Genomic DNA, 27915 nt, shown 5'->3' with positions numbered 1-27915 from the left:
GCAATGCAAATCCATGGAAATGCAAGTATTTTCACCATTGCTTTACTATAAATATAGGAATTTAACACTTGCCCTACTGGATTAGACCAACGGTCTGTCTCACAGGGGATTTGTTCTGCTCAGAGCTCGGACAAGTGACTGATTGATGCTTCCAAGAAAAAGCACACTGCCTTCCCCAGCTAACTGCAGCCTGCTGCAGGGAGACAGCCAGCCCCTGAAGAATGAAGCATGATGCTGTAAAACTCTCCCATAACCCAGCTTTTAAGGCATCCTGCAAAAGCAAGCTGTGCATGTTGCTCTCTTTCATACATGAACACTGGTAACAGCCAGGAGAAATCTGAACCATTTCTTTAAATTTAATTTCTAAACAGAGTCTGAGTAAATGAATTTTAAAAATATCCATGGATTACTATTAAAAACAAATCCACAACCAAACAAAACAACACCTCTTTGACTAAAATTTGTACTCATGGCTCTGGCAAAACTCTAGCAAAACAGAAATCAGCTGTGCTGAGGCTTTATTTCCAAACCTAGGCTCAAGTGCACTTTATCTGATCTTTTTTAGTTCTCTCCTCCCCCAGATTTCCTTTACTGTGTTTGACCAGGGCAGGTACTACAGACCAGAGAAGACTCACAGTTTCAAATAAAGAGTGTCCAGGACATGGCTATCTCCTGGGGTGGATAAATGCAGTGTCAGAGGTACAATGGGGGAAAGGGCAGTGTGTGCACAGGGCTGTAAGAGCCCAGAGGTGGGAAGGATCCAGCTGGAGACCCGAGCGCTGGGACATCAGCGAGAGCTCGGGGCTCTCTGGGGAAGCAGGGCCAGTGTTCAGCAGGTAAGGGGGAATGGAAGAGCAGGGAGAGTGGGAGAGGTAGAGGGGAAAGGGAGATGTATTAGTGCTCATGAAATGCCTCTGAATCTGCTGTAGCCTTCCCAACAGACTCAGTTTGCTGATGCACCTCCTGCCTAATGTTTCTGGCAGTGCAGTCCCAGTCCAGCCTGGACAGGGCCTGACAGCACATCCCTGGCACACACAGACTGCAGGCTCACTGTCTGGACACTTCCACCCCTCCTGAGTGCTCACCTCCATGCTCACCTCCACTGGCCCAGCAACTGCTTCCATTTGGACACCAGATCCTTTCCTTTGCTGGCTTTCCTTCCTTCTCTCACTAGCTATGGTCAGGAAAGGAACTTGCAACACTGGAAACAGCAGCAACAGCAAGCAGCAGCTTGAATTTAATCCTGCCATTATTTATAATGTCATGATGTTGACTGTCCATTTCAGGGACTTCTCTCAGTGCTGTTTCAGACAGCCCTGCTCTGAGTCATCCTTCCCAAAGAGACAGACCTCAGCTATTCCCACACTGTCAAGAGACTGAGTCCTACTCCAAACTTAGCTTGCTGTCAAATTTTGTACAAGTCATTTCACCTCTTGTTTTCCAACTTCTCCATCTGCAAAACAGCAGTAGCAACTCTGGCCTTCTGTGTAAAGTCTTGCTAGTAAATGCCTGGCATGGAAGTTGGGCACTGGTATTACTATCAGAGCAATGTGTGGGTGCCAGGTGTTTTGTCAGGTCTGAAGAATTGCAGAGCAATTCCTGTAAAGACACTGATCTGAAGCACTATCTTTATTACAGTGTTCTGACTGATTCTGGCAGCATCCACCAAGTGTCAAGGGCTGTAGATCAGGTATTGTAACATGTGCACTGATCCTTCAATGGCATGTCACTCAGCAGGAGTGGGAAACAAAGGCTGATTTACTGTTGGAGCATCAGGATCCTGGAACAGAACCGAATTTGAAATGTGCAGGTCAGTCCTGTCCTGTTATACCTGCAAATCCATGTGCCAATATAAGCCAGACTTTGGACCTATCATCCAATCTGGTCACATTCTATATAAATGAATCTCAAGGCCAAAAAATAATGGAATCCTTTCTAGGTCAAATGAGTGATCTGGCACGTTGAGAAGTTGTATTTTTAATGAAATATCTGGAGCTGTGAACTCCATCTTGGGTCCTGAGATTAATGAGCCGCTTTAGCAGAGCACACTAAAAAGTTTCCTGCAGCTCCCTGAGGAAGGTGAAACACTGAAACACTTCCACATGCTCAGCTGAACCTCTGCATCTCTGGGTGAAGTCTGTGTCGGGAAATGAAGGGGTCTGTCACTGCATGGAGAGTCCAGCAAAGGGGAATGAAGTGGAGATTCCTTTCACTCAGCAAAAGGAGTTTTCCACAAGCTGTTCAGCCAGGCTCAAGAGCACAAAGCATCCTGCAAGGAGAGTTATGTCTGCTCCAGTTGTCATCTGCTTTGTTTCTGGATGTGTAGAAACCTAGGCCTGTGGGAAAAAGAATGACCAGCACTGTAAGTCTCACTCTGGGAGAATATGCCTCTACATCTATCCTATAAAAGCAGCAATTTTCCAATGGCAATAATCCCACCAAGCCTGTCACTCCACCAGAAATGCTTACCTGTGTCAGAATTTATGACTCAGAAACACTTGCCAGGCTGTCTCAGGATATCAGAAGGCTGAGCCCCTATTTTGTCAAAGACTGGCTTCAGCTGTGGCCCTTCCCTGGATGAGTTCATCCAGCTCATCAGGGTGCAGGGACATATTCCACAAAGGACACAGACCTACACCTGAAGCAAGAATCTGAAGGTAAAAAAAGACTTACTTGCCACAGAAGTCCTTGTGAATGGCACGGAGGGTGAGTGGTAAGTTTGGGTGTGCCTGTAGCCAGTGCTCCACCATATCTGGGTGTCTGGGATCAACTTCCAGAAACACACTCCTGAAAAGACATGTTCAAGTGTAGAAAGCAGAGAGATGCACATGTTTAGCTTGTTAAATTGATAAAAATTAAGGTCTTTCCTTCTGGATGACTCCTACCAGTGGGAAATGAAAAGGTCAGCAAACACACTGCAATCCAGTAATCCTAAAATAGATCATAGCTGTCTATTTTACATGCAGATCCCAACTGCCTCCTTCAGGGGAGAAAGTGTTGAACCTGGGGGGGAATTCTCATGGTACTTAAGCCCTTGTGTCAAGATGTAAGGAGCCCTTTTGAAGGTCATGCAGAGATACCACCAGCAATGTCTTCCTGAAGCCCCCAAAGATGTAAGGCCAGAATGCAGTTTCATGCTGCAAATGCACAGACACTGAGCACTGGCCTGGCAGCAGGAAGTTCCTCTGTGTGGAGGCAGCAGAGCCATGAAGCACAAGGCAGCACACACATCCTCCCATAGTAAATGTCTCCATAAATCAGTCATGAAAACACCACCAGCATTCAGGCCTACCCAAAACTCATCAGCCAGCCTCAGTCGGGGCACCAGGACTAGGCCTGGGCACTGCAGGGCTACTTCCATTTCTGGCAGGCTTTACAACCCCAGCCCACTTCCCATCTCCCCTCCTGTGATGGGGCAGAACCACCCCAGCTCAGAGGCATGTGGAGGATGGAGCTGGTCATGGCCTGGGAGAGCACAGCAAGATACAACTTCAACAGGCAAAGGACAGAGGCCAAGCCCCATCCTATGCTGTCCTGAGAACTCCTAAAACATCCCACACTGAATACTCCCTACAAATTCACCAAGCTGGGTGTGGATCTCATTTCTGACCCTAAAAAGCTTCCACTCCTCAGTGGGGGCTCCACCTTATACAATGAGCAAAAAGGGAAGGAAAAGAAATAATCCTAACAAACAACCCCATGGGACCAGTCTCTGTTGCTGGGAAGTTCTGAGGGGCATCTTCTGCTCCTGTGGTCATGCAAAGCATGAGGAATGAATTCTGCATGGACTATGCCTCTCAGTTTTCCCATTCTTCTTCTCAGAACAGCAGATTTTCAATGACCTCTCTTATGCTGGCCAAATGTCAGGAATATTCAGCAGGATGTGTGAATGCCCTGGCACATGAACAGTGCATTCAGACTTTTGGTTATCAGCATGATGATCTTCAAAATGGATCCCACATGACAGAGAGCAGAAACAATCAGTCTTGAATACTAATCAGGGAGAAATTTAACATCTAAGAAACTATCCCTGGCTGATCTTCTTTCTCCTGGGATATTCAGCATTGTATACTGGCACAATAAACAAGTTTCCCCTAATTAAAGGGTGGGGGGGAATAGAGATCTACATCCATCCTCCCAGAGTTCTACAATGCTTCTCCTTCCATCAGTTATTCACCTTAAAAAGTTCCCCTGCTTTTTGCACTCTCTTCCATGTTCTTTTTGTTCCTGCTTTGACCTTTAAAGGTTCCCACTTCAGTAATGACCATGAAACAGCACCACCAGTCAAGGAAGGCCTGTATCCCTTTATTAACCCATTTCAAGCTAATTTTGCTCATACACGACATTTTCTAAAGTGCTATTATGAAATGGGGCAATGGGGGGATAGTTCTGCAACTATTTTCCCTCTGTTTTGTTTTCATACAGGAAGGTACAGAAGTTACAGAACTGAGTGGACAAAGGACATGGAATCCAAAGAGAGAGCAGTGCTTACCCAGAATCCTTCAGAAGAGAAGGAGCCAAAGCCAGAATTGTTTTGATGACTCTCATCCCATCATCTCCCCCATCCAAAGCATCAAGGTCCTCATAGCTGGAGTGTGGGAAAAAGATGACATTTAACAGCAATTAATGTGGCCCTTGAGAATGGATCACCCCAGGCTCCATGGAGAAAGGAGCACCAAACACAGCTGAGCTCCAGTGCTCCTAGAGCAGGGGACAGCACCCAGGGCTTTCCTGTAAAATACAGGGAGTGGGGGGCAGCTACCACTGGGCTGAGAAATTCTACTTTTAGCACCAGCAGAAAACATCCCCTGGAGTCTGCCTGAAGATCAGGAGCTGCAGCCAGGGGCTCACACTTCCAGCAGTGGGTCTGTTCTCTCTGTGTGAGCTGCACAGGGAGAGAAGGGGTTGCACAGCCAGGGCTTGGTGCTTGCTCTCAACCAAGCCAACAACCACATGAGCTGCCTGCTAACCCAGCAGAGCCAGCTGGAGAAAGCTCAGCTCTCAGAACTCTGCTGTGCATCTCAGACAGAGGTGGGGGCAGGACCTTGTCCTGACACGCAGACAATCGAGTTTGGGGAAGAACCAGCACACGCAAAGTAGTTCCACATCCCAAAAGAGCTTATTCTTTTTTTTTTCTGCTTAAGACATGTATTGGGATGAGAATGGGTAGCAGCATTTCCACCCATCACAAAAAGCTGCTCAGATTACTCTTTCTTTCATAAACTCACACCGATTATTTAAAAAAAAGTCTAACAGGAAAAAGTCTCTGAAACAATTTTGGATTGAGAACTTGTTGGTTTCAAAGTGTGTGTGTTTTCCATTTTAATGAGTATTTAAAATACTTTGATACTGCTTCAGGCCTGTAAGCAGTATCAAAGTAACACTGAATTATTATATACCATATAAACACTCCCACACTTTGCACATGTATACTACATTTGCATGTTTTGTGTGCAGTTGTGTGTAGTACAAGGAAGCAGACAGAAAACCTTGCTCCAAGGAACAAGAGAGGAAAAAATCTATTTGTCTGATTACCAGAGGATTTCTGCATCCAAGGAAGCCATGTCCTCATGGAAAACATATGGGGGGTTACTGACTATGACATCTATGGGGCCCCAGAGCAGCAGCTGTTTGGCAGAACCTAGAAAAGAAGAAGAATCACAACCAGCTCTGAACTGTGGCATCTTCCCTATAAGCTCAGTGTCAACATCCTACCCAGGGAACAGCCAAGCATCGACCTCACTGCTTAAGCCTTAGCAAATGTCAGTTTTAACTGGTTTCAGCCAAGTCTGGGTAAGACAAGTATCCTTCCCTGGTTCAACTTACCTAACTTCAGGTGAATAAGGCTGGGCATTTAATCTAAGCTAAATATATGGGCTCCCTCTAACACCAGTGGAGAGACAGGCATGTACAAGTTTATCTAAAGCATCCATGTCAGCATGGAATGAATTACAACATATTTGCCTCTCCTCAGTAACAGCAAAGGGCACCTGTACTACCAGCTCAGACACAACCTTTGGACACCTAAAACCAGGAACAATTCACCTTCTGGTGTAGACAGGGACTTCTCTCAGCTGATCATATGGCCTGGAAATCTCTGAAGGGAAAAGCTTCACTGGCTCACTTCTTACTGACTTTCTTCTCTATTAACTTCAACACCCTCCTGCCACCTGCATCCCAGAGGGGTCCCTTGGGTGTGTGTCACACCTGCCTCCCCATCAAACAAAAAAGGGAGAAAGACAAAGGGGATTGTAACAGTGAAAAGAGTTACTGTGTGAAACATCTTGGTGGATGATGTGAATCCTCTCCTGGAGCTGCAGCCTGTAAAATTCCAGATGCAAGAACAGAAAGGTTAGGAGGCATGTTTGTGTGGATTCATGAACAGCACATTCTACAAACAGATCAGTAAATATTGCACCTCTTATCTGATACACTTACATCCCACCCCACTGACTGCAGCTGGATTCCCCAATTTAGGACCTGCTCTTTGCTCGAGGAACAAAATTCAAAGCAAAGAGCACACTCTGCACCCATGGTGATTCCAGAGTGTGGCTCCTCTATATTCTCCTTGCCAGGGGAAAATAGTTGAGACAGTGATCCCCTTAAATCTTAGGAATCCTGAGCAAAGCTCCCTTGATGCTCCTGGGACAGAAAAGAGAGGCCAGTCTGAAAGTAGCCTTGGGCTTGGTGGCAGCCTGATACTACAGCAGAGGTCAGAGAAACAGGGAGAGTGACACAGCAAGGATGGAGAAGTTCCTCAGCCACGTGATCCACCCATCAAAATACCTCTCTCTTCTCCCCAGTTTTGCCTCTGGCCCTTGTGAGGACATTTGAACAATGTCAGAGGAAGTACTCTGCAAAGGCAGAAAGACCAGGCTGGTCAGGATCTACTGTAGGAGCAAGAGTCCAAGCCTCCCACAGAAGATGCCATTCCCAGAGCAGCAACAGCTGCCCTGTGAGCACACACAGGCATCAGGAAAGGGAGGGATTCCTGCCCTGGGTGCCATGGGCACAGGATTGATTCAGTGAGAGTAGGACTCACCTAAGCATCTGGAGAACACAGCTGGGATAAGGGAGCTCTGAAAAGCAGGCAGGATCCAAGCTGGGTTCAGTCAAGCAGTTACACAGCTTATCCTGCTGGCTCCTCTCCCAAGAGCTACAGGGCACCACGCCATGGACAAGGTTTCAAGGATGCAATGAAAATATCCATGGAGAAATACGAGGTCCTCTGACAGGGTATTTACACTCCCTCATGCACTCTTAGGCCAACAAGCAATGCTAATAAGCAAGACAATTTTTCCCAGATGGCAGAACAATAATCCACCAAGGAGGCAAAGATCTGGCCAGCTTTTACTATATCTATGAAAAATTGCAACAGAACTTGGTTCAACACTGACACTTCAGAAGGAAACCTCTGCTCTCCATTCTGTGTAACTGGGCTAGGAGGCAAAGGGTGACAGTGTGGTGACAAGCCTGGGAAGGGCCTGTTCCTACACATCTCTTCAGGCTCACTGTGAGCTGGGGCTGGGTTGCAAGTGAAGAAATACAGCTCAGTGCAGCCAGAACCAGAAGTATCCTGTCTCTGTAGCCCCAGTGCTGGCAGCAGCTTGGGAAAAAAGTGTATGTGGGCCCTGTGGACAGAAATTCCAGTTAATGAGCACCTCCTGAAACTCATGGACTCCATGAGAAACAGCAATAGGAATTCTTTGTGACATGGCTCTAATTAATGCCAAGGGCCCAGCAGTTCTTGAGGACATGGATGCAGTCTGGAGCTCTGTACCCTTCACAATGTCTGCAGAGACTGGGATCCAGGACTCAGAAGCATTCTGGGATTCCAGCTCTGGAGCTCCCTGTGGTAGTGACAGTCCAGAACAGCCTGACAGAAGAACCAACTGAGGAAGTGGAGCCACTAGGAAGGACAAGGTCAACCTGACAGATATCTGTCCTGATTTCAGGCACAAGGCTTTGATTCAGCAGCTCTGAACATCCAGGTGTCCAAACAGCTTGGGGCCCAGCAGCACCATTCCCACTAAACCAATTCTGCAAGGAGGATCCTGAGGGAGGCCACACTCAGAGCACAGCAGAGGAAAAGTGCTACTGGAGTGTGCAAGGTTATTTCTAGAGGAGCAAGGACAGACACAAGAACAGCAGTAATGACCTAGGGAGCCACTTGTCCTTCACTCCTGAGTGACATAAACGTTCCTCCTGCTGCCCTGAGCTTCCTGAGTTCACAGAAAGGGATAAGAGGAGTTACCAAGAAACACTCTGAAAACCCTTTACAACAAACAGTGTGTAAGTACTATTGCTTTACTGAGGCTGCTGTCTTTACAAAGTGTGTTCACAAGTCAAAGAAAAAATACTCTGGTAAACATAAGCATTTTTTTCTGAGTTATTACACACTTTAGGAGCTCTACCAAACATTCTCTGGTTTCCAGTGGTGATAAAAATGAACTGCATGTACAAATACTGAGGAATCTTGGTCTTTCTCAAACAACAGTTTACAAACAATGAGTAATACATGGTCTTGTACCTGTGTGCATTCTCCCTGGTGAGATCCACAGCAGCCTCCTCTTTATCCATGGCTATGACCTGGCTCTGGGACAGAAAAAAGAGCCAACAAACCCCACGTGTTACAACATCAAAGTTCCCAAGCTCTGCCAAACATGCAAGATCAAAACTGACAACTGACTGCTCATCTTGGCTCCTGAAAGGAACAGCTCATGAAGAATGTATCTGGGGCACTGCTGGGATCGTGAGTCACGGCCAGTGAGGCACTAACGTCACCAAAGGCACTCTGCACCCCAGCCAGGAGCCACCAAAACAGCCAGGCCTCTGAGCTGACAGCAGCAGTCACACTGAGTCACAGTATCTGACGTGCTCACAGCTCCTGGTAGCGTGAGACACAACACGGCCTAGTCTGGGGCAGACACAGGCTGAAGGAAGATCACGTTGAAGGTTTCTCCTCTCTAATGCAGACAGAATCCCTCCCAGCATTAACACAAGCACTTGGACAGAGGTTCTGGAATTTTCCATCTGTTATGCAGACACCTTTTACCTAGTTGCTCCACTGCAGTCCTTACACCACATTCACTGCCTGTATTGACTGCACGTACTTGACTGTGTGTCAAGTATCTGAGAGTTCTCCAGCAAAATGTTGAGAGGCAGGGCTACACAGCCAAGAGATTTGTCTGACCTTCCATTCCACCTTGGGAAAACCACAGGCAAAGGCCTAACTTGGTTTTGCTTTGCTTAATGCTTTTTAAGCACAGTTATTGGCAAGAATTTACACAGAGAACACATGCTTGAAGAAACACCCTCATTTGCAGATGATGGTGTGATTTGCCATCATTCCTAAGGGGATGAATTTCACAGCCCCAGGCTACAAACCACACACATGAAGCTGACCCTGAAGGTGAAGGACACAGCTGAGTCCATAAATGAAAAGTTGCTGCTGTTTTCTCAGTACCCTAGTGCCAAATTCTGCCTCAAACGCTACAGAGATTACACAGTGTAAACTCCACTTAGCTGTCAGTGTGGGTACCACTAATTCTAATCAGTCAAGGCTCCTTATTTCTCTGGGCACAGTTGTTTGTGCTGGGAAAGGACTGTTATCAGTCACAGGGACAGACTGATACAGCTCTTTAACTTAACAAGCAAGGAAAAGAGCATGAAGCTCTTCTCCTAGCTCAGGAAATCAGACCAATTATGCTCTGAAGTCATGAAATTCAAGTATTAACCTTCTCAGGCCATTGGGAGGAGGAAACACCCCTCCCATTACAGGCATCAACTTCTAATTTTTACACAGCAAGGTTTACACTTCTACAGGAGGAGGGGTTGGCCACAGCAATTCTTGTTCATGAGAAGGAACTGGCTGGTCTGCACTTCTGAGGAAAGGGGAATACTTTCCCCTTAAGCACACGCAGTGAGATCTTGGATTCACTTCTCGTTTTCCTTACCAAGAGTATCTCAGTAAACATGTCACAGGCCACAGGAATCAGGGGCAAGAAGGGCTTTGGTGACCCAGACCTCAGTCCCCTTCCTGCTCTTTTCACTTTGTTCAGAAGCTGTGGGTTGTTACCAGGGAACAAAAGACTTGTAAAAGGTGGTTTGGCAGTGGTGGCAGTGACATATGCTTGTCATATTGATCCCAAGTACTGACACTGCTATGGTAAGCCCTTCCCTGGATTCATTCAGTCTCCAGTCTCCTAGAGACAAGATCTTTTGGTTCACAGCAAGGTGATTTTTAGAGATGACTGCCCCATAAATTCAACTAATGAGTGTGTGCCCATGTCTCATCCCTCCTGTCCTCAGCCCAGGTTATCAGCTTAAACCAACACCCACCAGTGCTCCAGGCCAAGTGAGCTGTGACAGCTGAAGAATGAGCACATTCACTTCTTTCATTCTGATTATGTCTCTGCTGCTCCTGCAGACAGCTGGGGAGAGCAATTCCCAAATCACCCTCCTCTCCTTAGCAGGAACTTACAGAGCCTGATTGCCACAGACCTGAGCTGCCCAAATCCCACCAGAGACACCTCAATGAAGATGAGCAGAGCGGGGCTGTCCTCTGGCCCAGGCACTGCTGGACCAGGAGCACTGAGGAAAGCTCACCTGTGGCAGTTTGCACAGCAGACTCAGAGCAATTGCTCCAGAGCCACAGCCCACCTCCAGGATCACAGGATGAGGAACAGGAACTGGGAAGCAGGGCCCTGAACTCGCACATTTCTGAGATTCTTCCTCCACAACTAAAGAGACGAGGTCCTAACAAAAACAAACAAATAATATTACTGAGGGAGCTGTTTTGATTCACACCTTTGTGATCTGAGGACTGCAGTTCAAATTTCTCAACTGTGTACCCAGAGAAATGTATTTTTGTTGCTAATTTTAAAAACACAGATGGTAGCAATGGAACTGACATGCCAGAAGTCACTTCAGCTCCATCTGCCCCACAGGGTGCTTTGATTAGCAACCAAATCCTCAGGATACAATTTCCCACAGATCCTCTGAAATCTTCTTGCACTGTGGGGAAAAGCAATAACCAAACAGCTGGAGCACATTATCTTCTGCAACACCATTTTATTTACTTCAGAATTTCAGCTTTCAGAATTTGCAAGCATCAAAATTTAAGATTTCTACACTGTCTCAGTAGGGTGTGTGATCTGGAGGAGCTGCTAACAGCATCTAAACTAATAATCCAACCTGCAGATGAAAAGCAAAGGCAATGGGTTACTAAATGATCCACATGAGCAGCTCCCTGCATGGATTTCAGACTGTGGACTCCTACTATGTTTTATTGGTATAAAGTCACATGGAATAGATTTTCATCCATGCTCCTGTATCTGCATGCAGCTCTCTCATTGCTCCCTCCTCCCTCCCATCACTCTCTTCTTTTTTAAATCCCTTCACAATGTCATGTAAAATCCAATACAGCAGGAAGGGTCTCCAGGATTTCCACATTTGTGAAAATAAGTGACTGGCCACAAGAGAAAACACACATGTGCCTCCCTCAGACTGCAGCATGAACTTCCCTTGTTATTCACTGGATAGAACTCTAAGACAGAAAGCTCACAAACACCTTGAGTTCCTCAGCAGCTCAGCAGGTGCTCACAGCTCCCTGCAGTCCCACAGCAACACACAAACAAGGCCCTGCTGCCCAAGGCACTCCCACCACGGCTGGGATACTCCACTTGAGAGGTCTGCTTTGGACTTTTCCTCTAAATCCAGAAACTCTGACAAAAGTAACAAAAAACAATTGGCTCGATTTTGCCAACAGGTAAAAATAAAATCCATTACCAGGAAAATAACCTCCCTCCCATTTTAACAAGGAAACTTGCATATTCTTGGCATAAGCAGGAATATTTAAAAGCAACAAGGCCTAGCAGGCAGGTCAGCTTCTCTTCTACTTTACAATGGCCTTTGTCAGGAGCCTGAACTGGGCAGGCTTGTACATGAGGGCATAAGGCCTTCCTTGGATCCATCCCCCAGCATGGGGTGCAGCCAAGAGATGCCTTGTGCACAGCTGCACTGTTCATGGAGATATTTGCTGCTGCTGGTCACCCTTCATGTCAGGCCAGTCCACCCCTGCAGTAAGTGGGGAGGGAGGATGCAAACAGGTACAAAAATGAAGTGTTCAGGCAGATGAGCTTTGATGACCCATCCCCAGAGCAGAGCTCCCAGGGCATGGGCTGTTTGGTCAGACAGCATTTTCTGAGCTTTCCCACAAGACATGAACTGCTTTAAACATACTGAAGTACTGGGCCCCTGCATACAAACACCCTCCAGTGCTGAGAGAACAGAAGTGAAGCTTGCACTGCTTCACAGTCAGGGATGGAGATGGATTTTCAACTCAGCTGTGTTAGGCCTTGCTGCTTTTCCAGCAGCCTGGCTCTGCCAACAACAGCCTTTTGGGAGCCACTGGTGCCTTGTCTTTCTTTAGGCTCCTTTTCACAGCCACAGCCATGTGGGGCCTTCAGGGGCTTTCCAGCAACAAGCACTTTGACTGTTTTCATTGTCTTCTCCCACATCTCCATTTGCTGAGCAGGAAAGAGTCAGTCTGCAAAGGTGAGTTTGGTGATTGACACCTAAGTAGCCACAGCCAGGGATGAGGAGTCACAGCACAATGCCCTGCCCTGGTCACTGTGTCATTATTGGCATTGCTCTTACACAGGATTTTGCTCACAGCCTCCAAAATCACATTTTGCTCACTGCTGCTCTGGCATTTCTTTCCTAGACAGCAATGGATGAAAACATTCTCACAGGCCTCCAACCTGTAGGAAACCATTAGAGGACTATCAGACAACAACAGGGAAAAGTAAAACACCTTATCTACCCACTTCTGTGTAAAAATGGCTTTGGCCATTCAGCCAACAGCTCCAGATGAATCAGTCTGAGAACACTGGCAGTGGAGACAGTCAGAGATTGGAACCACAGCTGGTTTGGCAAAGCAGGTGCTGATGATTCCAAGAGGCACCCAAAAAGTTCTGCTTGGCCATTAAATCACTCTTTGAAATACCAGCCATTTCTGCACACTTACAAATATTTCCAGGAAATCTCCACAGTAACTCAGAACCATCTGTTCCTGGAGTAGCACAAGTTACTGATTACAAATGTCCAAATGTGACTTCCACACACCAGAACTATTCTCAGCATTTATTAACTTCCTTAAAGTTTGTCATTAGCAATTTCAAGCTTGGTGGTTTTTAATGGAATGTCTACTTTACACATTCCACAGTGAAAATATTTCACGGTGCTTGCCAAAGCTCCTAATTAAATATGGCCCATTTCAGCTTTTACCACATGTGCAAATGAAATGAGATGTTGGTATTCCTTAGGCTTTGTATCCTGCTTCCCAACCCCCCTTTGTCTCGTTGTCTTGGTTATTTCATATGCTCCTTCCTGAGGCAAAGGCTGGTTCTCTCATAATATGCATGTTTATCATAATAGTACCAAATTAAAAAATATTAAAAATAATGTGACAACCTAAAGAAACAACATCTTTTTCCAGACATAAGTATCTCACTGCAATAAAAAGTTGAATAATTATGAAAATAATTATTTGACTTGATTGATGAGCAAAGATGAAGGTTTTTTAACTGGCAAAGAACCAGGAAAATCCAGCAACCATGACACAGAGCGTGTCCAGTCATCCCACTGCCACTGCCACTAGATTTCCTTCTCGGAAAACAGGAATGATTAAATTATCCTAAATTGTTTTGAAACCATTTTCTTCAGATTCTTCTCAGTATTTTTCATCTCCTAGCAAATGATTCAGTGAAAATCTGTGCTTTTCCAAGCACACCACCATCTCCAAAATATCACCACTGCAAATTGATAAATTACAGCACTTTGCAGAACCCCTTTCAAATCTCATCTTGGGAGATGATGTATTTCTGGCCAAGCATTACAGTGTTCATAGAGACTACAAAATACCCTGCAGGTCAGACATTCCCGACCTCTGCACAAGAATCCGACTGGAACAACACCAGGGAAGAGCAACAAAGGGGTTGATGGTACAAAAAAAGAGATGCCAGTCCCAGATAGAAAAGCTGGGAGAACAGCAGCTGGCCAAAGGCTGGGTGGGATACCCCACATCTTCTCAGCTGAACAGATTCAGAGCACAACCATCTCATATATAAAAGCTATTTTAACTGTCAGTTTGATCACCAGCTTTAAAGGCTGGAGATGAAATGACAAAAATTCCATGGGGATAGAAGAGAAAACACCTTGGCAGCCTTGGTGAGTAACCCTGGGAATGTGTTGGGTAAATTCAGTGGGACCTGGCACTCTAAACTGAAATGGCAGGCTGTTCAGCAGGGCTTACCATCACTCACACCATTTACAGGGTTCAATACACAGTCAATACATCCTGGAGAGAAATGTCCCTCACCACAGAAAAATGCTAATTTTGGAGAAAACAAAGACTTGACAATGAGTGTCTCTAAAACCTGGAGAACAAGTCAGCTTGTTCAGATGCCCTGTCTACAGTATCTAAAGAAATGGTGCTTGGCTGCTCTTGAATTGGGTTTTGTTGTTGTTGTTGTTGTTTTTACTGCTGCAGATAAAAAAAATGTAAACACAATTTAAAAAAATCAAAGTGATGTATTAAGGAGCAAGTAAAATCATAAATTAAAAAAGTATTTTAGAAATGTGACCCCATTCCACATTTGCCCACAGCATTCCAACCACTGGGTAGGATGAATGCTCAATTGTGGAGTCATTAGAATTCAAATTATTGCTTACAGTATGAGTCATTATTGTCAGTAACAACACAGCCCACACTAAAAATCCTGCTGACCAGTGGTACAGGTACTGACAGAACTACTTTTAACCTGGAGCCTGGTGTACACACACATGGGTCCCAGCCAGCTCTGAAACCTGTGCATCCATGAGAGTGGCAAGTGAGGTGCAAGGCAAAGTATCTGGAAGGGTTTTTAGACTGCACTGGGCTGAAGGTGACACAGGCATCAAGTGATGGGTTTTCAGGGACCTACACTCTGTTGCTTAGCACAAAAGAGTGCTACAGACCCTCTGTGTCTTTGCCAGAAGAGAATTTAAAAACCTATGGGGGAAAATGCCAGACATCCTTGGGAGGGAGAAGGATATTCAGTCCTGACTAGCAAAGGAAGAGCTTGGAAAGACTAGAAGAGATCTATTAGTGTATTTAGTCTAGAAAAGTGAAGATAGAGAGGATCTCATTAATGAATAAAAATAGCAGGTGCCAAGAGGATGGTGCCAGACTCTTCAGTGGTGCCCAATGACAGAAGGAGGAGCAATGGCCATAAACTAAAACACAGCAAGTTTCACCTCAACATGAGGAAGAACTTCGTTCTGTTGCATGTGGCAGAGCCCTGGCACAGGGAGGGTGTGGAGTGTCCCTCTCTGTAGACATCCAAACCAACCTGGACACCTTCCTGTGTCACCTGCTCCAGGTGGCCCTGCCTTGGCAAGGGGGCTGGACTGGGTGATCTCCAGAGGTCCCTTCCAGCCCTAACTATTCTGGGATTCTGTGATTGCCTGGGGTTCCACGTACAGGGGACACAAATATTTGCTTCCGATGCTACTTAATTTCCAGCACTCAAGAGGCTCTCAAGCTTTTGTCTCTCAGCCAAGCCGCTCTCACCTCACGATTCCAGGAAGTCTTGCTTCACTGCCAGATTCACCCTAAGTTCACACTGTCATTTATTTGGGTTTTCTCTCCCCCCCCCATCTTCTCTGTTGAGCGAAACAAACACAAACCCCTGTGCACACCTCCGGCTTCCCCTGAGCCTCTGCCTCACCCTCCCGCCCCCAGCTGCGGTTCCCCGAGGCCCCCCAGCACCACTGCTGTTCTCACAGGTTCTCGGTATCACCTCTCCCCTGTGGCCAGGTCTCCACTTCACTGTATTTCTTGGAACCACAGCTGCACAGAGCAAGTGTGAGGCCAGGGACTGCCAGCACCCAAACCACAAGCCCCACAGCTGCAGGCCCAGCTGGCAGCCAGTGCAGGCTCAGGCTGTGTCCAGCCCTGGCAGAGATTCCTGTGCTCCAGAGTGCAGCCGTGTGCAGGGCTGGAGTGAGGGAATCCTGTGCTCCAGCCCAGCAACAGGGAACAGCCCAGTGGATGCTCCAGTTGCTAAAGCACAAGGCTGAGAGAAACGAGAGGAGGGGAGGCACGGGAAAGGCAAGGCTGGATGGCACAGACTCACACTATGTTCCCTGTAAGCACCTTCTTTTGTGCCCCACGTGCTCTGGGGAAAGCAGGGAAAACAAGGTTTCAGGGGTATGAGCCAGGGTGACAGGGAGCTCTCAATTCCCAGGTTGGCAAACAGGACAAGGAAAGCAAAAGACCCAGGAAAACCACCTTCTCTCTGCTCTCCCACACTTCCTGGGATTGTTTTTCTTATTTGTGTGCTTTCCAGAAACTTCTGTTCTCAGAATCCAGGACTTTCCATAGAGCCTGATCTGATATTAACCAAATCACCCCTCCCCTCCTGTTTGTCCACTTGGCTGCAAATCAACACATGACAAAACAGCAGGAAGCCAAGCTGGAAACCTCCATGGCAATGGCCCTAGGAGATCCCTGCCATGTACCCCACTTCCAAAACCAAGCCACCAAGGCAGCCCAGTGCTCCATGGGCAGGCAGGGGCCTTGTCCTGGGCTCTTCTGCCTGGCACCGTAGTAAGAAAGAAAAAACGTCGCACCAAGCCCAGGAAACTCCTCCTATAAAAGTACAGTAAGCAAAGCATCAGAATAACTGCAGAGAGAGCTGCTGATTTTAGAATAAAAGGTGGCTTTATCAGGCATTAGCAATGACAGACAAACAGGTCAAAGCATGCCTGATACTGAGAAAGGGCTTTGGCTTCTCTGCAACACATGTGTCAGGGCACATGCCAAGTGCTGCTTCATCTGTTGGAGCAGAGGCTGTGACAGCACCCAGACTTGATTTTACCAATCAGCAGCAACATTAGCAACCCATATGTGCCCGTGCCCAAGAGAAATTCCCACAGCTGCCATGCCTAAATTTAGCCACAGCCGAGGGGCAAGAGTGGCTCCAAGTCACGGCACTGTGGCCGTCCCTCAAGCCTCCAGCACAGAGCTCTGTCTATCCAGACATCTATACCTAGCAAGGTATCTTCTTTCTCTGCAGACACAGCATCTGCAGGGATGCACTGCTCTAGCTCACTAATCCCTAGCTCTGAAATTCCAGTTACTTGGATATCTGAAAAAAGCTGGGGGGGAGGAAATGGGTTTTTTCCCCACTCACGTGGGAATCTCCTTGAGTCCCATCTGTTCCAGCCTTTCTATGGTTTGTTTTTCTCCATTCTAGTCCTACATCCTGCTTTAACTGCTGATGGGCTACAGTACCCCGCTGAAATGCACAGAAATAGAGACCCTCTTTCAATCAGAACAGGGAGATTAAAAAGCTAAAGGCATCAGAGTTCTTGTAGGGCCAAAAAAATACAGGCATGAACGACACAGAGATCTGTGGGAACATATTAGGTAAGTCTGTATATGTTAACCCGGGGAACAGGTTTGTACATGACTTAAAAGGAGAGCTGTTGCTTTCCTCGCCTTCAGCACAGATATTAGCTTTAAATTTACATTTTGAAAATCACCAACTTAGAAGTAATCCTCTGCAATAGCAGAGCCTTTATTTCTTGGATAGGAAGCCAGAAGAAACTGCCACTATAATTCATCAAGGCCAGTTAGCCAGGAATAACCCTGTTTCTTCCATCATTTCCTTTTGAACAAGAAGAAATCTGTCCGAGGAAAACATTCTGTCCTGATTTTCAAGTGGCCAGCAACAGACTCCTGTTAAACTGTTTCAACATTTAATTACACTCCCTGGTAAAGATGTGCACCTTTTCTTCTGGCCTGCATTTCTGGTGCTTATTATACACTTGTCTGTGAAACCAGGGAGATTTCAGTTATCGAATTCCTGCTCCCTGTGCCAGCTAATTAACCCTTAAGCTCGTCTTTATGAGCTAAGCAGTCTGTAACAACAAGGCAGAATTTTTCCAGCTATTAATCCACATACTGGTTTTTCTCCAAACCCAGTTTTCCACTTCTCTCCCAACCAGTCAGTAACATAACTGGACATAATAGTTCTGCAGCTATTCCACCACTGCAGCACTAATTCTTTAATCCTGCTACTTGTACATGGCAATCCCCTGACCCACACACAAGGATCACGTGAGCCCACTGGGCAGCCCTGAAAGAGGGTGCTCATGGGATCAGCCAACATCCATAAGATACTGGGGATCCCAAATATTCCTCCAAGCACTTCTGGCAGCAGAAATGCCTCGGCCACGAGGCACAGGCTGTGCTATTTGTCTCTGTATATATGGCCCTATTAAACACTTGTGCCCAGCTCAAAGGGCAATTCCAATTGCTCTGCAGCAACAACAGGCTCCCTTCATAATCCCCATTCCCCAGCCTCTGTGCCACAGCCCACTTGCAGAAAATATTGTTCTCCTCCAACATAGTGATAAAATACTGCATATCATATGGGCAAAATGTGATCTATGTGAGGCCACACAGCAACGCTCCATCTTTAGCACGTTTGTTTACAGCTCTATTTTGACAGATAGCAGTTAACATTTGATTTATTAAATAATGCCCTACTGCATTTATGGGCAACATACCTTATACAAGTCTCCACATATTTCAAGAAAGGACCTTAAGCTATGTCAAGACAGGGCACCATGACCCTTTTCATTTCTGAAACTGGGAAGTCAGTGATGCAGAAAGGAGAAGCAGCCTTCCTTTGAAGGGACAACTGGTCAGAGGCAATACCAGGAAGAAAAAGCCAATCTCCTGAGTCCTGACCAATGCCTGTATCCACTAGACAGTGTGACCTTCAGACCTTTCCAAAAAGTAACCATCTGTGGTGATGAAATTAAGGAAATGAAAGGACATTTCTGCATCAAAGGCTTCCTTTCAGCACTGATTAAACCAGAAAATGTGTCACTGCTTTGACATAAAGCACTGGCAAAAGGCCCCACCTTGCAATCTGTGTATTTGCATATGCAGGTCAGGAAGGGAAAATCCTCCCTTCTCTGTGTGCTGGACCTTCTTGAAAGGTTAATGATTATGTTTAGCTAGAAGTAAAGTTAACCTTTGTGAAAGGTTTCTCTGAGCAAATCTTTGACTCAAGTGCCTTCACAGAACACTCCACACAATGACTGCCATTCCAAGGGCAGATGGAAGTAAACAGCAATGACTTCAGGGCTTTGAGCACATTTTCATGGGAAAGAAACAACCTATTTTGGGAAACAAGCAAAAAGCTTAAAAATCATAGGTGGAAAAAATTGATTAGACAGCAACATAACTAAAAATTACACATGCTGTAGACACTTAAGTGAATGACTGAAGTGTTATGCAGTAAAAAGTAAAGGTTTTCCTTCATGGTCAAATGAGCAGGCAGCACCAGGAGCAAAGAACACACTTTTCCCACTTACAACACAAAATTAGAAAGATTCGCTGCCAGATGATGTCAGGGAGGTCAGACACAGATGGACTCCAAAGAGGATTAAACAAATCAATGGAGGACAGATCCATTAGTGATGATGAAGCAGGATGGCCCCAAATCCAGCTTTGGCTAAGACCAGTCCTTAACTGCTGACTGCCAGAAGAAAAGGGGACCCTTCCACACCCATCTTTTCCCTTGTGATTTTTCCCCCACCATCTGCTCCCAGCCCAGATGAGCCCCAGTACACCAAACTAGACCCACCAATACAGTCTGACACACTGAGTCTTCTTCTTTCTCTCACAGGAGATTGTAGCCACGATCTTTTTTGCATCACTCCTAAATGTTCAGCATGCCACAGATCTGTAGTTTCTTTCCCTAAGATGTCTCCCAGGTCTAACACACATCCTCACCCTGAAGTGCCTCCCGTGTCACAGCCACCACAACAAAAGCCAAGACAGAAAAAATTATGCAGGGTGTGAGTTTGTGCTGAGATCACAACAGGTGAAGGAGGTGACTCCAGGAGACTCCTGGGTGGCCTGAGCTTTTGCTTTTGCTGCTGGGAGATCTCCAGAGCTGCTTGGGAGGACTGTCACAGTCCCACAGTCCCAGCAGCTTTCCTCCAGGAAAAGCAAAAGCTCAGTGTCTGAGAACCTGCCTGTACCAACACAATAGTTGCAAGCGATGAAAGGTGGCCATTTTTGCTTCCACTGAGCAAATATTTTAGAAACACCAGAAATCCTGGGATAAGTGATAGGAAACAGAACCCTCAGGAACCCCGCGAGCCCAAGCCTGGAGCGCCCTCTGGGGGTAAGAGACGGAAGGGCCACGTACCCCAAACTGCTTCAGACAAGTCCTGGACCAAACCAAACCTTCCCTTAAGGAATCCGTGGTGAGGCCTATAATTGCCTGGACAAGAAAGGAATTATGTATCCATGGTTGGCTGGATTCTCCTTCTCTCTGTCCTCATTTTAAGAGGCCTTGCTTTGGGAACAGGTCTTTTTTCTCCATTAATACAGTGACCAAGGAGCGTTGAGACAGGGATGCCTTGACATTACAAGAATAATTGCATAAAAAACATAATATGAAACTGAGCACACCCCTAAACGTTAGACCAAAGATCCCCAGTGCAGAAGCCTGGTGTCAGTGCCACAGAAGCAAAGCTGGGAGGATGCAGAGCTCCACAGGCCTTCACAAACCCACTCAGCCCTTGCAGCAGCGAGGCCAAAGCTTTGCTCACAGCAGGCCAGAGCTTAAACAGGACCTGCTAGTTGCCTCATTTTGTTCCCGGTTTCCCATGGAACAGAAGAATGAAGCCACATGTGCTGAAAAATATTCCCGGAGGGAGTGAACAGGAGAGGGCTCAGCTCCCAGAGAGAACCAAACAGTCTGCACAGGGGCAAATTTCACAGGGCAATATTGAGCAGGCAAGGGAGTTCTCTCTCTGCATGTGTCCCTGTCCCCAGGCCCAAAACAATGCTCGTGGTTTGTGTCCTGCTGTGTTTAACTTCATGCCATTACCACAGCGCTGGGAACAGGAGTCACAACCCTTCTGTTGTTGCCAGACAACAAAATGTGTCATAAACTCAGCTCCCCTTCTTCTCAGACTTCAGTCAACATACACTTGATGAAGCTACATCAAGGAGCACTTGATGAAGCTACATAAATAAAATCAGGAAGCAAATTTTGCAGCTGCTTGTACACCAAAAAGTCAATTTAGGGAGTCACATTTGCTCAGCCAAGGACATGGCTCATGTGTTCAGTCACAGATGAGCAATATGAACCTGGGATAACAACACTGATAATGAACTGCTTCCTAGAGAACAAGGATTGTTTACAGACAGTATTTGGCAAAAAGTTTCAGCACTATCGGATTTGAGAACACTGCAGACAAATCCTACACAAAAAGAAAGCAACAGAAAGGCTGAAAAAATTACTCTGATGAAACAAAACGCAGGCAAACCCTAACCCACCACACAAAGCTCCCAGTCTGAGATGACCAACCTTTCCTTCCAGCAGAAGGAAAGGATCTGGACACCAAGGTGCTTTGTGCAACAGGTTATGCACAGGACATGGTTCCTGGAAGCAGCACATGTCTGAAGCCACACCCTGCCAGGTGCTGCTAAACAGCTGGATCTTGTCCCCAAGGCTCTTCAAGTCACAGTAACCTCCCCAGAACATCACAAGGAAACTCTGAGTTGCCCTCAGAGCTCCGTTCCCGAGCTATTTATCATAAACTTCTGGTCTTCCGTACTAAATGTGCTAAAAACGTTCCTTCAGAGTAAGTAAAGTGACACATTAAATCAAGTTTTCCCAGGGATGAGGCTTGGGTTAAGCTGTTTATGGTACATCTCTGCACCAGGGTATGTTAAGTGGTTTCAAACACAGTGTGTTGCACAGCACTGCACTCCAGTTTGGGCAAGAGGAGGTGATTTTACCAAAACCAGGCATGTGGGCTCAATTAACAGCCACCCCGCCTTCCACTCCACACAATAGGCCTTTGTTTGGGGCCTGGCACTGCATGGGGAGAATCAGAGCACAGCCCCAGAGGGAGCCTTGCCAGCAGATACTTTGTCTTGCAGAACTGAAGTTCCCTCTGGTTTTAATGATCCAAGAACTAATGGGGTGTCAGAGGTTGGAAATACTCTCTTCAGTCAACCAGAGCAGAAATGCTGTTGACAACAACAAAGCCAACCATCACTGGCTCCAACTGGCAAAACTATTCCAGAGCTCCAGAGAGCTCTGTCTCTGAACTTAAGCACCACAGAGTGATCAACCCAGACAGAGCAGAGAGCTCCCAAGTTCCCTGGACACAAGTGCCATCACTACGATTTAGGGCCCAGCAGGCTCTCCAGGAGATGCTGCTGATGCCCCACACCAAATCAAGGCTCTGGGTCTGAATATTCTTCTGCAGGCTGAGATGAGAGGATGTCTAAGTGGTAGCTGTGCTAATTCCCACTAGATGGTCTGGAACCCTCTCATGGATTTCAGCAGCAACCTCTTCCTCAAAGGGCACAACAGAAGCACAGGCTGTCTCTGCCTGTTAACTTTTGTTTAATTTTTGAACACCACAACAGTCACCAAGCAGCAGGCAAACAACTGAAGAAATGACTACTAGACTGAAACTAAGTTTCTGGGACTCATAAATAGACAAGCTATGGAGACCACTTCATCTCCAAAAGTTAACCCAAGCTCCAGAAAATAAACCAATCTAAAACACAGGAAAAAAACCCTCACAAATCTTAAACTCTCCAAGGGCCAAGAGTTTCCTTGCTAGGATGGTCCATGTGCTGAAAGCTAGGCTACTGTCAGGGGAAGTGTCACCATGTAGTTCTTGGGCTTTTCTGTAGCAGCAGGAACACTGGGGAAAATGGAGTTTTAACTTGGTCATGTATGGCTGTCCTTTACATTCTTATGACTGACAGTCATGTTTAATTCCAGCCCAGCTCAGAACTTACCTTTCAGTTTCCTGTGTTTGTCCAGAAACCACCATGGAGCCATCAGACAGGTGGTAGGTGCCATTTCCTACCAGCCTGCACTGTTTCAGTCATGGACAAACAAGCTCTCTGGGATCCATTACTGTTTTCCAGTAGCAGCTTCCTGCTACTGCAGGGGTTTGCTGGCAGCCTCTGAACAATGTTTATATTCTTATCCTTGTATCAATGTACTAACCCACTGGGATATCAGTACAGATTTTGAACTTCTATGACTCCTTCCTATAGCAGAAGGAAAGCAAAGCCAAGTCCTTCCATCAATGGTGATGGATCTCAGTGTAACTAAGTGAAACATCAGCTTGCAACATCTCTTTCTCTGAGCCAGGCGGCAAAGGTCACCAGCATCAGTTCCAGATCACAAGATTAGAATCCCCTCCTTGTTTTAAAGAAGTGCAATGACCTGACCTCATCACTACAACCTCAGGACACACGGGGAGCCTCCACAGCAGTGCTGTGATTGTGCTGTGTCACGGAACTCACACACCCAAGCCCCCACAGCCCCCACAGCCATACCTCTGTTTCAGGCCGTGGAATGAATACTGGGGGTCTCATCTTCAGGGTCAGGTCCTGGAAGTCCCACTCACCAAGCACATACTGCACTGGCATCCTGTGGCAGGCAAGAGCAAGTGTGAACACCTGGACACACACCTCACTGCTGAGCTCACACCTCACTGCTGGGCACACACCTCACTGCTGAGCACACATCTCACTGCTGAGCTCACACCTCACTGCTGAGCTCACACCTCACTGCTGAGCTCACAGCCCTTCTGAGGGGGAGCAGCTGCACCCCCCAGGCTCAGCTCTGTGAGCAATGTGCACATGCACTCTGGGGGAGCTGCGTTCCCACAGCTGAGTTTGTTATCAGGCACCCGACCCAGGGAACTACAGGTCAGTCAGCCTTACATAGATAGTGGGGAAAGCGATGGAACAAAGCAGCCCTAGAGACTGCTTCCAAACACAGTAAGTACAGGAAGGGAACTGGGGGCAGTCAGCACGGATTTAGTAAGGGGATATCATTCCTGACTGACCTGGTAGCCACCCATGACCAGTTTGGTGCACGAGGAGAGCAATCAATAAATACTGTGTATCTCGACTTTCCCAAGGGCTTTGATACTGTATCCCATAACTCCCTCATATACCAGCTGAAGTACAGACTTGACAAACGAGATGGACTAAAAACGGACTGAACTGTGCGGCCCAGAGGGCTGAGCTCAGCAGAGCAAGGCTCAGGTGAAGGCTGATCACTAGTGGAGTACCCCGGGGTCAACAGGGGGGCCAATACTGCATAACACCTTCGTCAGTGACCTGAATGCAAGGACAGAGAGCACCCTTGGCATGTCTGCAGGTGACAGAAAATTGGGAGGAGTGGTTAACAGACCAGATGGGTGTGCTACTTTCCAGAGGGACCTCTGGAGAAATGGGCTGACAGGAATCTCAAGAAATTCAGCAGGGTAATATGAAGCCCTACAAACAGGGAAGGAATAACCCCATGCACCAGTACAGGCTGGGGGCTGACCAGCTGGACAGCATCCTTGCAGGAAGGGCCCTGGGGATCAGGTGGAAAAGTTTTGCCTACCACTTTAATCACCACTAGAGACCAACACAGCACTGTTACCTGACATCTGAGCTGCTGTTGTCTGCTACCATTCTTCTGGCTGATTTAAGGCTGAAGGAAAACCCTCTGAAGGAACACCTATAAGAGGATGCTCTTACCTTTCCAGTCGCCTGTTGCTCAGCTGCTGGATTTGCTCCTGCTGCATTGCTGTAAGTGGACTGTGGAGGCTTTTGGAATTCAGGCTCTGAAACTGAAGACAAAGTCACTTTAAAACCTGCCCCCTTGTGCCACTGGGGTGTCCTCTGCCACCCTGCCAAGGGCATCCTCCAGGGAGGTCCAGGGCATTGACAATCACATATACCTGGGACTGCTGGAAAGCCCAGGTGATGAACAGGACCTATCAGCATGTTTAGAAACAAACCCATACAACTGTTCTGCTACTTTTTGGGGCTCACAAGAATAAGTAAAATTAAGAATCACTTCATCAGGCAAAATCGGGGTAAATGTATATGTCATGGGTTAAATTTCAGTCCCTGCAAAGGACAGCATTTAAGAGGCCCCAAGTGCTGTGCTGGCAATAATAAACTATGGCTCACCCTCTCTGCCATTTAAGGAAAGATAAGTTGTTCTATTCCCTACAAGTGAGATAAAACCGAAGGTAAGGGATTCAATCAAAATGACAAAGTGAGAGGCAAGCACAGACCTTATTCTTTTCTTATTACTTAACTGTTTTTGCTCCCAGAACAAATGACACAATGTATTGACTGGATTCTCGTGCTTCGGGGATCCCATTTATCTCAAACACCTTCTGCCAGTAGTTGACCATATCAGTGGCAGTCAGGAGCCCAGGTCCTGCACTGCAGCTCTGCCTCAGAGACAACTGGTTTGGACTGAGGACACCAGCTTCGCTTGGACTCCATCGCCCTGGCACGTGCTGAGGTGAGAGGCTCAACAACCTCCTGAGCAGTGGATGGCTGAGGCACCTCATTGTTGTGCAGTTTCTGGTTTCCACACGTGTTCCTTGTTGCCACCTGCTGATCCAGTCAGTGCTGAGGCTCCCAGGACACCTGGTGCCAACACCAGCCACTGTGGCTGAGCACCAGCTGACCACAGTCAGTGGGTTCTCCTCGGGGAAACGTGACAATGGCACTGTTTTGCAGCTCTTCTGGTCTAGAAAACAAGGCAAGAGAACAGGCTGAATTCACCAAATCACAGGTTCCCCTCTGACAGAACACAGACTGCTTGCCCTAACCCCTGCCCACGGGTATAAAACCAACTACTCACAGCCTAAGATTGCACCAAAAAAAGACTCAGGTGACAGCCAACCAGCTCTGTCACTGCAATCCACTACTCCCCAGGTCAGAGGCCAGTCCTTGCCCACAGCAGGGCAGGAACAAGCTGCCTACAGAGGCACAGCACTCCTGCCTGTTCTTGCTCCCAAAAAGCCACTGACATACTAACCTGCAGCTCCAGCCCTTGGCTCTCCACCCCACAGATCACCCTGGCTCCCTGCAGGAAGAGCTTCAGTCTCTCCCCAGTTCTTTCTTTTACTCCTCTCTCTGCTCATAAACCCCAAGTCCTAGGTTAGCAGGGGTGCTCACAGAAGACCTGGACGCAGTGGGTCAAGGGTCTTCCACACTGTCACTGTCCCCAGAGGGCAAACAAGGGGTCACAGGGCCAGAGCTGAGCTGCTAAGGGCAGAGAAAGGAAAAAAACTCACAATGTAACAGGGAGAAGAGAAACACTTGGAAGATGGAAAGGCCAGAAAGGGTAAACCCTGCCAGAGGGAAGTCAGTCTGCTAAAGGAGAGAAGAAGCAGAGCCAGACAGAGGGGGAATAAAAACAAACAAGATGACTGCAGGAGACAAAGGAAATGAAACTTTACAAAACAGCTGCTGCATATCACACTTGGAACAGTGGGAAACAAACAGAACAACAACCACATTTTCCTGCTGTGATCCATCTGAAATGAGGGCCCCCCCCCCCTTCCTTCTGACTCACAGCCCCTGGAGCAACTGTGGGTTTCCCTGAGAGCCCATTTCCATTCCTCTGTTGATGGCTGCTTTTCAACACTGTCTGAGAGAGGCCACAACCTCCTCTACTCCAGTTGAGAAAGGCACCACACAGCTAAATCCCTCTCCTGAGCAGCTGGCAGCACCCAGAGCAGCTCCCTGCCCCAGGAGTGCTGCTGCAGGGACAGCTGGGGATGCCAGCTCTGCTCCAGCCTGGCAGACGCTGGCACCACAGCCATGCTCCATGGGGCACCTGCCCTGCTCCTGCTGCACAGCAAAACCGTGGGACAGTTAGGCCTCCACTGCTCTCCTCTGTAATATCAGAGCCCAGAAGGAAAACCCTGCAGCAAAGATCTCCAGACTGGCTCACCTGCTACCTCCTGGCAAAGGGGTGGGTGCTGTAAGAGCTCAAGAATCCCCTCCTTACCCTCTGCATTACTCTCAGAAGAGAGACAAACAGTCCCTATGAAACCTGCCTTTATGTTAAGCATAAGCAGTCTCTCCGATACAGTGTTTACCCAGGCAGCTTTCCGCTCCAAGGCCCCGTTTAGGGGATACTGCCACAAGGGGAGCACTAAAGGAATAAAATATTAACAAACATTAGTGTTGTTAGGGAGGCAGAGAAGACCTTAATTGACCGTAGCTGGAACAATGCTGGCATTACTGGCATTATTAATCACAGAATCCTTAGGGTTGGAAGGGAGTTCTGGAGAATGTGGAGTCCAACCCCACTGCCGAGGCAGGGTCACCTGGAGCACGTGACCCAGGAAGACATCTAGGAGGGTTTGGAATGTCTCCAGAGAGGGAGTCTCCACTACCTCCCTGGGCAGCCCATTCCGACATCCAGTCACTCTCTCTGTGTAGCACTTCTTACTGTCCCACCTAAACCTCCCCTGGCGCCGATTAAGACCGAGCCCTCTTGTCCCATTGCTGGTTACCTGGGAGCAGAGCCCGATCCCCACCTGGCTACACCCTCCTGTCAGGGAGATGTAGAGAGTGGTAAGGCCATCCCTGAGCCTCCTCTTCTCCAGGCTGAACACCCAGCTCCTCACAGGACCTGCGCTCCACAGAGCCCCGCCGGACCGGCACGCGGCCGCTCCTCCCGGCCTTCCCTGCACACCAAGGCCGGGTGGGGGGTGTCCTTTGGCCTGAGGGGCGGCTGGGCCCGGGGGCTGCTCTGGGGCGAGCGCGCGCACAGTGACGCCTCACCTCACGGCCACCGCCACCGTCACCGGCGAGGCCCGGGGGCGCAGCCGGCTCCCTCCGGGAACTCGGCCGGGGCGCGGGCAGGGCCGTGGGGCAGAGCCGTGGACAGCCAGGAGCCGGGCCCGGTGCCGGGGCAGTGCCGTGAGGGAGCGGCCGCGCGCCCCCAGCGCTCGCACCGCCCCGCGAGCGCCCCGCGAGCGCCC

General features: G+C 47.7%; 2 protein-coding genes across 10 annotated transcripts in view; both read right to left on the bottom strand.

The window, feature by feature from the left end:
- MAPKAPK3 (MAPK activated protein kinase 3) overlaps positions 1–1250 on the bottom strand; it is a 125454-nt gene extending 124204 nt beyond the window's left edge. For both annotated transcript variants that reach the window (XM_064667864.1, XM_064667865.1), the window contains exon 1: positions 1098–1250. In XM_064667864.1, coding sequence (XP_064523934.1) covers positions 1098–1250 — 153 coding nt within the window. The remainder of the gene's footprint in view (positions 1–1097) is intronic.
- Positions 334–27881, bottom strand: HEMK1 (HemK methyltransferase family member 1). Of its 8 annotated transcripts, none has more exons than XM_064667875.1 (12): positions 27469–27879; positions 26983–27080; positions 25222–25664; positions 24653–24744; positions 23453–23546; positions 10609–10758; positions 8531–8595; positions 6272–6321; positions 5536–5641; positions 4493–4588; positions 2674–2787; positions 334–2336 (listed from the first exon to the last, which is right to left on the bottom strand). In XM_064667875.1, the coding sequence occupies exons 3-12, from the start codon at positions 25480–25482 to the stop codon at positions 2300–2302; spliced, it is 1065 nt and encodes a 354-aa protein (XP_064523945.1). In that variant the 5' UTR covers positions 25483–25664; positions 26983–27080; positions 27469–27879; the 3' UTR covers positions 334–2299. The 8 variants fall into 8 exon arrangements, with proteins under 8 accessions (XP_064523945.1, XP_064523946.1, XP_064523944.1 ...); XM_064667876.1 differs by having other exon boundaries at positions 27716–27879; XM_064667874.1 differs by lacking the exon at positions 26983–27080 and having other exon boundaries at positions 27445–27879.
- Between the last annotated feature and the right edge of the window lie 34 nt (positions 27882–27915).

The sequence above is a fragment of the Pseudopipra pipra genome, chromosome 11 (assembly GCF_036250125.1).
Source record: "Pseudopipra pipra isolate bDixPip1 chromosome 11, bDixPip1.hap1, whole genome shotgun sequence".
Lineage (NCBI taxonomy): Eukaryota > Metazoa > Chordata > Aves > Passeriformes > Pipridae > Pseudopipra > Pseudopipra pipra.
Note: the sequence above shows the minus strand (reverse complement) of the source record. Positions and strands in the feature narration are given on the sequence as shown.